The sequence below is a fragment of the Echinops telfairi genome, unplaced genomic scaffold (assembly GCF_000313985.2).
Source record: "Echinops telfairi isolate 266 unplaced genomic scaffold, ASM31398v2 ScPeMD7_25;HRSCAF=90, whole genome shotgun sequence".
Taxonomy (NCBI): domain Eukaryota; kingdom Metazoa; phylum Chordata; class Mammalia; order Afrosoricida; family Tenrecidae; genus Echinops; species Echinops telfairi.
In genome coordinates, this window is record NW_022103922.1 from 6,697,679 (window position 1) to 6,709,628 (window position 11,950).

Sequence of the window (11,950 nt, forward strand, 5' to 3'; positions counted from 1 at the left end):
GGTGGTTTGGATCTGCTAAGCTCAAAGCTGTCAGTTCAGTCCCTCCAAGGGCGAGCCCGAGGCCCTGTGGTCCTCTAAAGATTCACAGTGTCAGAAACCCGATGTAGGGTTGCTAGAGATCAGAAAAGTCCACTCCCTGCCATTGAGTCCATGCTGACTCCGAGTTTCCGAGACTATGACTGTTTACAGGAGTAGAGAGCCCAGCCTTTCTCCCTCGGAGCTGTTGCTGTTTTGAACTGCTGACCGCACGCATCGCAGCCCAACACATAACTGCTACACCACCAGGGCTCCTTAGGAACCAGAAGGACATTAAAAGGACAAGAAAGTGAAAAAGATCAAATTGGATGCTAGAAGAGCTCAAAACTTGCTTTTGGGCATTGCTAAAGCAGTGGAAGAAATGATGGCATAAAAGAGCTGGACACAGAATTTCAAAAGGCAGTGCAGGGGCAGTGACTTGTTTAATGTGGTTCTTCTAACCGAAGTCCCTAACTCCCACCAGTCGACTCACCTGCGCAGGTCTGGTGAGACGTTTAGGGAGCTACTGACACGCACAGGATTCAGTCACCTGGGAGCAGTGGTGATCCGGATTCCCTGGCGTGCCGTCCTGCTGTGGACAAAGCTGGAGGAGCTTGTCCTCTGGGCCCGACTGAGTGAGTGCCCTGTGCAGGGAGCCTCCTGCCTCCAGACGACAGCTGTGCCATCAGAGGAGCAGCCGCAGAACCAGGGGCCAGCGCAAGGGCAGAGGGTGGACTGCCCAAGTTAAGCTGAGTGCTTTTGTACAGAGGGCTGGCTTGTGGAGTGGAGAGCCTCTGGGCACTTCGTTGTTGAATCGCTTCTGACTAGTAGCTCACCTGTGTGTAACGGAACAAAACCCTGTCTGGTTGTACGCCATCCTCACAATCTTTCCCATGTCGGCTCCCATTTGATAATCACTGTCAGTCCATTTCTTTGATGGCATTACTCTTTTTGCCAGTGCCCTACTTCTTCCCAATGCAGCATGATCCCTTCTTCGTGGACTGGTCTCTTCTGGTAACAAGCCCAAAGCACAAGGCTTTTGGTATCTTCGCTGCTGAAAGAGCTTTGTGGCTGTCTGTCCTCCGAGGCTTTCGTGCTGCGGGATCAGTCTTGAAGAGGAGGAATCCCAAGGAGGGGTGGGGACATATTGTGTTTCAGAGATGGGAGACTAGACACTCACATTTCGGATTCCAACTCTTGGGAAAGGCTGCTGCCCCTGGGGACTCTGGAAGACGGTCTTTATCTCTTGAGCTGCTTGCTCCTGGGTGATCATGTATCAGAACAGATTGACTCAAGATACGCTGTGTGCAAATCCTGTTTTATTTAACAAACAGAACCTGTGAGGGTAGGGTTCACAGCACAGCTGTTGGGGCGCAGGATCAGACCCAGTTCATAGGGCACAGTGTGGAGGTGAACCCGGCTCTTTAGTACCAGGTGATGGCGCTCTTGTTGCACTGTTGCCAGGACTCTGGCGCTGGCTGTGTATCCACTTGGACAGACTGCTCCCGAGACACCTGTGACTCACAGCCGCCACCTGAAGTCTTAGTGTGTGACAGTTGCTGAGTTTAACGTGGGGCTGTATTTTCAAGGCCTCATTTCTCTCTCTTAAACTAAGGTGACCAGATTTTAACATTGGTTAATTGGGACACCATTGATAAAACTCATATCCTGGTGAAATAGCCATATGGCAGCCGAAAACCATATACCCTAGCTTGTCATGCATTCTTTCAAAAAATCGGGACTTCTTAAAAACGCCATGGAACGTGGGAAAAATTATTAAAAATCGGGACTGTCCAGCCAAAAGCGGGACGTCTGGTCACCTTATCTTAAACACCTGGCAAAGTGTGAACAAATTGTGAGTTTTGTTGCATTTGCCATAAAGTGAAGTGTTATGACAAGAGATTTAAAATTTTAAGAAATTGTTTTGTTGTTGAGACTCTGCCCCAGAACATTTTTGTCAATTCAGCAGTTTGTCCACATACCTACAGTTCATTGGCACCAGGGCCTGTTCCAGGTGTGTAATCACTCTCCCCTGCTTTCCCGAGTTAAACTCCCTCGGGACTGCACTCACGTGTCCTGTGGCTGCTCTCCCAGCTTTGGAGTTGTTTCCACTGTGATCTCAGAGCGGTCCTTTCACGAGCAGAATGTACAAGGTGCGTGTCCATTGAGCTACCTTCTTGTGGAGCCTTGTTTTTACCACGGACTGTTGTGCATCAGAAAGCCCTGGGAGGCATTTTTAGTTTCCCCCATAGCTCGGCTTCTGTGGGCTGCTTGCAGGACCCATAACTCGGGATTCTCGCTATAACTGGGGATATCAACAGATGGGTGAGACTGGTCCAGAGCATGGGCAGCGCCCTGTCTTCTGTGTGAGGTCATTAAAGGGGACTGTGGGGGTGGGGTTCCTACCCTTAGGAAGGCAGGTGAGTGGTGCTGCTGAGAAGGGATCTGGTCGTCCAGGGAGAAGAAGTCGGCTGGAGGGCGTAAAGGGAGCTGAGGCTGAGTGGGCGTAGTGTGGCGCAGTGGGTCAGAGGACAGGTGTGGGCTCCAGTCCTGGCCCTGCCACTTGGACTGCCCGGAGCAATGAGCGGCCCCTCTGGCTTCCACTGTTTCCCACGGTGGACAGTCCGGCCCCGGGGGTGGGGGTTGGGGAATACACAGGGCTGGGATAATCAGAGGGAGCTGCAGAAGCAGATCCCCATACTTTATCCTGAACGATGGGCTATAGTGCAGAAGTTACCCATGCCAGTGGGGCCCTGAGTAGTTATTTTTCTGAGCTGGTGGTGGGTGGGAAGGGGGGGGGGGCCACAGTAGGTCACAGAAGTTTGGAAATGCAGCAGGAGGTGTTCGACATGCAGCAGCAGTGAGTCACCAGGATTTATCTTCGCAAGACCTCTGGCCAATCTCTTTGTACCACTGGCATAACCCACAGGAGGTAGGAGGCAGCACACACACACACACACAGAGAGAGAGAGAGAGAGAGAGAGAGAGAGAGAGAGAGAGAGAGAGAGAGAGAAGGTGCCCCCAGGGGACAGGCCGTGTGTGGGCATTTGAAGTGCTTTCTCCCAGCTGTTTCTTCTGGTGATAATTCTGCACACTCATGGGCCTTCTTAGTGGGGTCAAGGCGGAGCTGTTCCGCAGCCGAAGGTCAGAGTGGTGGCAGAAGGGAGGGGGCGAGGGCTCTTATCTCTGAGGCTGGAGTGACCCTCCATCGGGAATTCAGATGGGAGCATGATTTTGGCTCTAACCCGTCTTCCAGCTTTGTGCCATTTCTTCCTGTGTGGCACACCCACCAGAGGCCATGGGAGCCCGGGTGGTGCAACGGTGAAGCACCAAAAGATCAGTAGTTCAAATCCACCAGCCAATGTCTGGCTTGGGGGGGAGTGCAGGGGGAGGGTCACCAGGCCTTTCTCCCAAGGCACCTCCGGCTGGACTCGGATCCCACTAGTCAGTCAGCAGCCGAGTTCACCCAGAACTGGACCAACAATCTAGCAAGGTGTTGGAGGTGTTCGAGTGAGCCGCAGAAACAAAACCCAGTAAGGTCTGCTTGGGCCGCTGAGCCACCCTGTGCTATGGGGCCAGTTCCTCCTTGCCACAAAGACATGGACTGGGTCCTTTCTGAGTGGCTGGTGGATCCAAACCACCGATTTTCTGGTGACCAGCAGGACAGATGCTGGAACCCCCTGGATCACAGCTTCCGTCCACGTAGTGAGGCTGCCCTCGTAGGGTTCGTCCGTTCAGTGGCGGCTGGTTGCTGGTGACGTTGCTGGTTCTCTGTGGAATGGTGACATTGAACTGTCTCTAAAAGCCTTCCTAGTGACGGCAGCTAGGCCCCTCGGGAAAGCTGGGCGGGAGGCGGGAGGTTGACGCACCCTCCCGATGTCTCCCGGGAGTGGTGAGCAGTTTGAGCCCAATCTCCTCTCTCCTCTCCTCGCAGATTTCGAAGCCAGCTTCATCCGGCTGTTGGACAAGATAACCAACGGTTCTCGAATCGAAATAAACCAAACAGGTACGTTCCTTCTCCCAACGTTCCTGGAAGCACCTTTCTGGCCTGTGCTTCAGCCTTCCTGCGCACCTCACTTTACCCTCTTCTTTATGTACAGGTTGTCTGTAAAACTTGTATTGGGATTTATGGGAAGATTACAGAGCAGGTCATCAGTTTTCCATTCGACGGTTTAGACACACGTTGTTTTTATTCAGCCATTGCTGGCCCCTTGGTACTTCCTGTAGCCTCATTCCTCCACTTCTGCCCTGTGCTGCCTGTGTCCATCCCTCTGTCCTAACCCTCTGTACAGTGCCCTTTTGCTCTGCAGTGGTTGAACTTCCAGACCTGAAGGGTAAGGGACCTAGTCTTACCAGTCTGTGACCATGGCACCTGGTCACTTCCAAGTTCCAGGTCTGTTCTCTCTAGACCTCCTGTGATCCTTTCCAGAGCTGCTGGTTGTAGTGGCTGGGCACCATCCAGTTCTTCTGATTTCACGGTGATGTAGACGACACAGATTTGACAGAGGCTTTGTTTCCACGCGTCTTTGACTTTCACCTCATCATTTGTTCCTCTGGACGGGGAGAGACCCATGGCTGCTTACAGCTTTTAAGAGGTCAGGTCTTTGTGAACTCTGTTTGGCCAGGCCTTCGTGCCCCGCTGATACTATTATTTTGAGTTCCCAGGCCCAGGACTCATGCCCTGAACATGTGAGCTATGTCTCTGCTGTTTGCTCTACCGCATCCATGGGTGTCTTTGCAGCCAAGGTGAACACACGTCAACAAATCCTCTGTCAAATCTGTGTATGTCGCGGTGTGCGCTGGTCTCCTCCCCTCTTCAGCTGTGTTTCTGTCCAGGCCCCTACTGTTGTAGGGGTGGGTCGGGAACAGCATTTGCCTCGGTCGCTCTTAGCCCGGGTCTTGCCCCACCGCCATCGTTTTTTGCTAACCTCCTCCTTACTGTATATTATCTTCCCCTTCACCCACGTTAACCCTTGTCCACCCTCTAACTTGTGACTTCCCCTCCCTGCCTTCCCTTCTGCCCCTGCTAGCCACCAAAGAATGTTTTTCAGTATGAACATCTTTTCTCGACTTTAAAATGCAGGTCTTGTACAATATTTATTATCTTCTGATTGGCAAATTTCACCCACACCGTATCCTGCAGGTGCATCCCTGTTAGGAGGTGTTTCGCAGCTCCGCACCACGGTCCTTGAATACAGTGGCGCCTGCCGTTGTGTGTGTGTGCCACAGTTTATTCATCCACTCCTCCACCGGGTGGGTGTTTAATGACAGTTTTCCCGTCTTCCTGCTACCGTGAATAGCGCAGCGATGAGCCTGGGTATGCACGTATCTGAATGCGTTCTGCTGGGAATGCTCAGCCTCTCATCTGTGATACAGCTGCTTAGAGATGTCTGAGAAACCCCCATCTGAAGAGGGGTACACTCCCTTGAAGGAAGCTAGAACACCAGGAGAACTTTCGGAAACCCCTTTTCTGAGCAATACAAATAGGCCCACCATTTGGAGAAGGACCTCGCGCTTGGTGAGGTGGCGGGCAGCGATACAGAGGACCACCTTCGGCAAGATGGACTAACCAGGCATCTGTTAAGGACATGGTGAGGATGGCACAGGACCGGGCAGTGCTCCCTTCTCTTGTACCCACTCGATGGTGCTCAGCAGCAGCAGCATTTACCTGCCGCTTTCCAAACCCATCTACTTGGAGGAGCTCCTTACAGTCTTAACAGTGATCTGCGAAGCGGCTGGTTCCATCTGCTGACTTTTTCTTTGTGACACAGCTTTGCAAAAGGACATGCAGAACACAAATGGGGCACCCCTTTCAGCTCTTCTTTCTTTAACTCCCCTTTCCCGAGGCTGGCCACCCCCACAGCCTGGGGTGTACTCCTGTTGGCTAGGATTGCCAGGTCTGCGTGAGCAGGAGCACGCTCTTCAGCTGTCCCGGCAGCGTCTTCCACCAGCACACGGGCCTCAGAGAGTCCCGCTGGCTCGTGCCTCCTGCCTCATGCAGCCCGGCCTCAGGAGCGCTCCACTGGGTAGATCCTCTATTCAACTACTCCTTTCCTTTGACACCCTGGTGGCCTAGTCACTTACCTGTAGGGCTGCTAACCACAAGGTCAGCGGTTCAAAACCACCAGCCACTGATTGCAACCAGAAGAACATGGTCAAGGGTGTGCCTGGGGCCAGTGGATGGCTGCAGACACGGTCTCTCAGCAGCCCGCTCTCTTGGCCTCCTAGGCTGTCTTCAAAGAATGGTCCAGCCCAAACAGTGGCTTCCAGTGGGAGCCCCTAGGCCACCTGAATTCAACACAGGTCTCTGAGAAGCCTGCCTCAGATGCATTTTTAAATTCCCAAACAGGGATCACGTTGGTGTATTTTTCCTCAAGGATGCAGGACCAGCACGGGGTTTGAGTGGGAAGACGTGAGAGAGTGGAGCACCGGCCTGTTGAGGAGAAGGCCGGGAAGGTTGTTTGTGTCACAGCAGTGTGCCTTTGAGGGTTAGCCACGGGAACGCAAGTGCTGGGGACAGTTTACCACATGGACCCTGCAGCCCTGAGCTCGCCTCCCGGCCTGGCTTCCTTTTGTTCCCTGCACTCCAAGGGTGTTTCCAAGGAACATGACCTGAGTCCCCCGAGGCTGCCATGCTGCCATGTTCACGTGGTGCCAATCACAGTGTGCCGCCTTCTCCAGAGGAGGGTCAGAGGGACGGGGGTGGGCTTGCCAGGAAATAACTGCACCCCTTGCTGTTTGTGGCTCATAAGATAGGTTTCTGTAGAAATACTTTTGACTTAGTTCTTTTTACCTAGGTTCTTATGTGGAAAGTAAATGAAGCTATGAACAGTTTCCACTACAGCTGCGGAAGCTCTCGATTTAGATATTTCTGTTTGCCAGTATTAGAATATTGTTTTAGGGGCTGGGGCCTGCACTCCCCACAGGGCTGGTGGTGCTGACTTGGGCCCAGACAGGTCCCTAACCACGTGGGCCAAGCTGGCTGTGGGTGTTGGCTCTTCCTGAGTTTTAAATTTCAGGGAGACTTCTTGCTCCCAGCACAAAGATCTAAAACCAGACGGACCGGGCTCCTTAAATAGCAGACCCGTCTCTGAAGCTGCTGCTTGAGAGCTGCTATCTGATGTGTCAGGCAAGCCAGCTGTGGCAGGACGAGCCAGAGCAGACAGTGGTGAGGGCCGCATGGCCCTCTGTTGAGAAACCCACAGAAGGCACGACTCGTAGCAGCCCGACAGCCCAGAGTACAGTTACCCCATAGGGTTCTCAAGGCTGACATCGTTCCCGAAACAGACCGTCCGCTCGGTCCCTTGTGGGGTGGCTGGTGGGATCGAACTGCTGGCCTCATTGGTTCGCAGCCATACACTTGACCCCTGTGTCACTGGGATCCCTCCATGAAGGAGGGTGATGACTTGGCTCAACCACTGCCCTGCCTGCCTGGCTTTCCTCTTTCCACCGCTGCCAACTCCGCCTGATTCCTCCTGACCTGCAGGACTGCCCCGTAGGCTGTCTGAGGTTGTGAACCTTTGTGGGCACAGCTTGCCTCATCCTTCACTGGAGAAGTGGCTGGTGCTTTCTAACTGCTGACCTCTTGGTTAGCTGCCCAGTACCCTCGGCCATCACCGGGGCGCCCGTGACTTATTAAAGCCCTCCCTCCCACTCGGCAGGGTCTGGGAGTGTCCCCTGGGGTGGGGGCAGGGGAACCAGGGCGGCACTGCCCTGACACCGACAGCTCAGATGGCTTGGGGTGGGCCATGACGTGTGCTCACGGTTTACTATTGTGACAGCTTCGGCAGCAGTGAGTCAGCCTTGGGAGTGAGGTGTGGGCTCCTGGGAACGCCATTTCAAGCGCTCTTGGCTGTCCTTGCTGGTCCGCCCTGGGGTCACAGGCTCCATGGCCTTTGGGCACGTAGCTCCTCTTGCTGAGTGGCGTGTGGCTGTGTCCCCCGCCACAGGCACGACCTTGTACTACCAGCCCGGCCTCCTGCACGGCGGCTCCCTGGAGCATGACTGCAGCGTCCTGCGTGGCATCGGCTACTACCTGGAGGCCCTGCTCTGCCTGGCACCCTTCATGAAGCGGCCGCTCCTAGTGGTGCTGCGGGGCGTGACCAACGACCAGGTGGACCCCTCGGTGAGTGCCCAGGCGGGGGCTGGCTTCACTCGGGTCTTATCTCTGGCCGCCACCCCCAGACGCGTTCCTTCTTCCCTTCATGCCCTGATTGATCTCACTTCCCCGTCGCTTGTCACCACCCACGTGTCATGCTGACCCCGGGTCTTGAATGGCTGGGGATCTGGGGAGTGTACCTCCCTTGTGGGGCCTCCCCCCTTTTGGCCTGTTGTGCAGTGATGGGCACGGGGGACAGGTGCAGACCCAGGCCTGACTGAGAGTCGTCGTCTCGGTTCACACCCCCCGCCCCCGATGGTTGTACTCAGAGCACCGAGGCCCCCACTGACACTCAGGGTGATCCCAGGATTTTGTGTGAAACCCCTCGTGCCCTGGCTGACCGTGTGGTGGGTGAGGGCTCCGTGTCATAAACGAGGGTGGGGACGCAGAAGCCAAGTGACCTGTAAAGCCACGGATTTCCGGGCAGGCCTGGACTGAGGCCCTGTGGGACCCAGTGGCCTTTTCCTTGACCAGACAGCCTCTTGGAGCTGCTGGCAGAGCCCCGACCTGGACTCTCTCTTCTTCCCTCCTCTTCCAGGGGTGGAGGAGCAGGCGTGGGAGAGGGGGCTCACTCCCAACCAGCACCGCGCAGCCCTCACTCGGGGGCGGCGTGTGGTGCTGTGTAGGTTCCACCCGAGCTTCCAGACTGGGAGGAGAGGGCTGGTGCCTTGATGCTGAAGGTCAGCTAGTGCAGACCCAGCGGATCCTGAGACTCACGCCAGGCCAGGCAGCATTGGGCTCCGTCATTCGTGGGCATGCCCCGTTGGGGGCCGGCCCACAGCAACTCCACACTCTAATTAAACTCTTTTACCCCCTGAATAACCTCATAGGTTGATGTTCTTAAGGCAACAGCCATCCCTCTCCTGAAACAGTTTGGGATCGATGGCGAATCCTTGGAGCTGAAGGTAAGACATGGGAACTTTGGCTGAACGCCTGCGTACAGTCTTTTCGTAGGGACTCGGGTATGTGTGTGTGACATTCAAGGTCCCCTTGTGTGAGGGGGCTTCAAACTGTGGCAAAACTCCACGGTCTTGAATTCGGTTTTTTCCACAAGCATTGTGGAGCCCCCTCGTATGAGAAGGCCCGTAAGACTGAGGAACCAGCACTGTGGACTGGAGCAGCTGGAGCCCTTAGGAAGGCGGCAGTGGCCAGCAGTTAGCTTAGGCATCTTCCTTGGTGGCCCCTGCCTGGCCTGAACAGTTCACCCTTCTTGACCTGCCAGTGTCCTGGAGCTAACAGGCAGGAAGGATCCTGGCTGTGCCAGCTCGCTGCAGGAGATCCAATTGGTTCACACCCAGGGGCGCCCAGCCAGGATGCTGAGAGGAGCCTCAGGGCTTCCAGGCCTGGGAGGAGTAAGTTCGCATCCATCTGCTGTGGAAACCATCTGGTAGCATCTGCTGCCTCAGTTCATGGCTGTACACAGGGAAGCGCTTCATTTGTATGTAGCGATGCTGCCCTGATGGTTGCTCGTCTACACCGGGGACCAAAGGGGCTTCTGAGTGTCCAGAAATGGCTCCACTCAGAGGCAGGCCTGTCTGTACTTCTGAGGATGAGGAGGCAGGGCCCTTCCAGAAATGGCAGGCCCAGGACCTGGGCGCAGATGTGTGGGCTGTGTCTTCTGCCCCATCCTCCTTGACAAACCTCGGGTGTGCCCTTCCCAGAAGGCATCCACCTGAGAATGGGGACAAGTCCCGGCTGGTTGGGGGCTGCTCCTTGGTGTGTGGGGCCACTGCTCTGCCTGGCCCTCAACTCCCATTCCCCTGCCCCACACAGATTGTGCGGCGAGGGATGCCCCCCGGAGGCGGCGGCGAAGTGCTCTTCTCCTGCCCCATCAGGAGAGTCCTGAAGCCCATTCTCCTCACGGACCCCGGGAAAATCAAGCGCATCCGTGGAATGGCGTATCCTTTGCACTTGGCGGCGTGTGTGCACTCTTTGTTCCTGTGTGAGGCATGGATGAACGACGATGGCTTTCCCACGCTGTGGGCGCAGGATTGCGAGCTCCATTCCAGACCGCACTGCAGCGAGGCACAGCGCACGTTAAGTTAGAAAGTGCAGTAGCTGTGGGGGCCATGTGGGGGGACAGTTGCCCACGCTGCACATGTGTGGCCCTCCGCGCCACACAGATGACCACCTGGGGTCTGGGCAGGAGTGGGCCCGTGGGCTTGTGTTTAACTCCATGGCTCTTGTCCCTCTCATCCCAGGGCGGAGAGGGGAGCACCCCGTCCTCCCTGGGCCCCGAAGTGGAGAGGGGAGAGCAAGTGTGCTATCATTTCTGACACGGCCCTGGTAGCCACATGTCAACAAGCCAAGGATACAGGGTTTCAGGGTTCCATACAGGAAGTTCACTTAGAGGCAGGAGAGGTGACTGTGATTTGAGGGACGAACTGATTTCCTCACCCAGAATGGAGGGAAGGTTTAGAGCCGTTTGTCTGCTCACATATATGTCTATCTGTACCTGAAGCCAGCAGTGGGGGGTGGATGGGCAGGCACTGTGGTTCAGAACTTGGGCCACATGGTGTTGGTTCCCCACGGGCGCCTGGAGGTCGGGGCTTACCGACCCCCCAACCCCCCACCCCCAGCACATGAGCCTCTGCTTGGGGCCTGAGACCCTGAGCTCCTGCCACATGTCAGGCGGCACGCTCTGGGCCATCCCCGCAGCACTGGTGCTGCTGACCCTCCGGCTCGGGAGGAGGGGCCAGGCCAGCCCATGGACAGGCGATGTGCTTGGCCGGAGCTGGGGCTGAACATAGACAGTCTGATCCTAGACCTGGGTTCTGTGCACCCTGGCTTCAAGGCGTCTCTGCTGCTGGCGCTTGCTGAATCCCACCCTGGGCGGACCCCTCATGCCCGCCATAGCTCCTGGGCAGGGGGGCGGGCTGATTTTTGGAAGGGGGGTTGCTGCTGGGAACATGGTACATGTGACACCAGACATGCAGAACCCAGGGGGCCAAGAATGCCGTGGGATCATGTGTCATGAGAGTAAGGTGGCCGAGCTGCCCCCTCCGCCTGCAAGGACGCTGGCGCCTCCCAGTCCAAAGGGCACGTGGAGGCCCCTGTTCACGGAGCCGCCTGCGGTCCAGGGGCCTCTCTGGACTGGGAGGTGGCGTGGCCGCTCTGCGAGACAGCACGGACAAGCCTCTGTGTTCGAATTCGCCATGCTTATCCTCCGGCGGCTCACAGCTTGGTCGAGTTTCTGGGTACTGGAGCTGCGTGGGAGGGCCTCGTGGGTGAGCAGGAGCTTGTCATGTGAAGGCAGCTACGTGGTCAGTTCACATGAGGATGGTCAAGTGCTGGTGGGGGTTGAGGAAAGGGGTGGGCGGGCATGCCCGGGAGAGCCATGGAGGATGGCTCAGGGAGGGGAGACCCAGGTGAAGGCCCAGTGTTGGTGGCAACCCACCCTGCCTGTGCAGTGTGAACTATTGCATCGGGTTTCTGGCTGGGACCTGTTAGAAGCAGATGCTGCCTCTGGGTGGGTTTGGACAGCTGGCTTTAGGATAGTAGTCAAGGGCTTAATTGTTTGCACCACCCAAAAAGCCCAAGCCCAAAACCAGGTGTGTTGAGTGGTTTTTGACTCAGGGCAACCCCCTTGTGTGCATTGAGCTGCTCTGCGGCTGTGGACTGTTCGAGGTGGACCACCAAGTCTCTCTTCCAGGAGGCCTCTGGGTGGGCCCAGCCTCCGGCCTCAGGCTGAGCAGTACAGGCTTGGTCTCTGAGGCGTTACTTCCACGGCTTAGATGAGAGTTAAACTCGGGGAGTCAGGAGTCACCCTTGAACACT

At 56.0% G+C, this 11,950-nt stretch overlaps 1 protein-coding gene across 2 annotated transcripts in view; it reads left to right on the forward strand.

The window, feature by feature from the left end:
* Positions 1 to 11,950, forward strand: part of RCL1 (RNA terminal phosphate cyclase like 1) — a 24,131-nt gene that overhangs the window by 8,842 nt on the left and 3,339 nt on the right. The window contains exons 1-5 of one of the 2 annotated variants that reach the window (XM_045289260.1): positions 2,087 to 2,168; positions 3,950 to 4,021; positions 7,965 to 8,140; positions 9,004 to 9,078; positions 9,947 to 10,071. In XM_045289260.1, the coding sequence (XP_045145195.1) occupies positions 8,081 to 8,140; positions 9,004 to 9,078; positions 9,947 to 10,071 (260 nt within the window). In that variant the 5' untranslated portion in view covers positions 2,087 to 2,168; positions 3,950 to 4,021; positions 7,965 to 8,080. Of the gene's footprint in view, positions 1 to 2,086; positions 2,169 to 3,949; positions 4,022 to 7,964; positions 8,141 to 9,003; positions 9,079 to 9,946; positions 10,072 to 11,950 lie in introns of those variants that run through there. The other variant, XM_004714458.1, reaches the window with a different exon arrangement.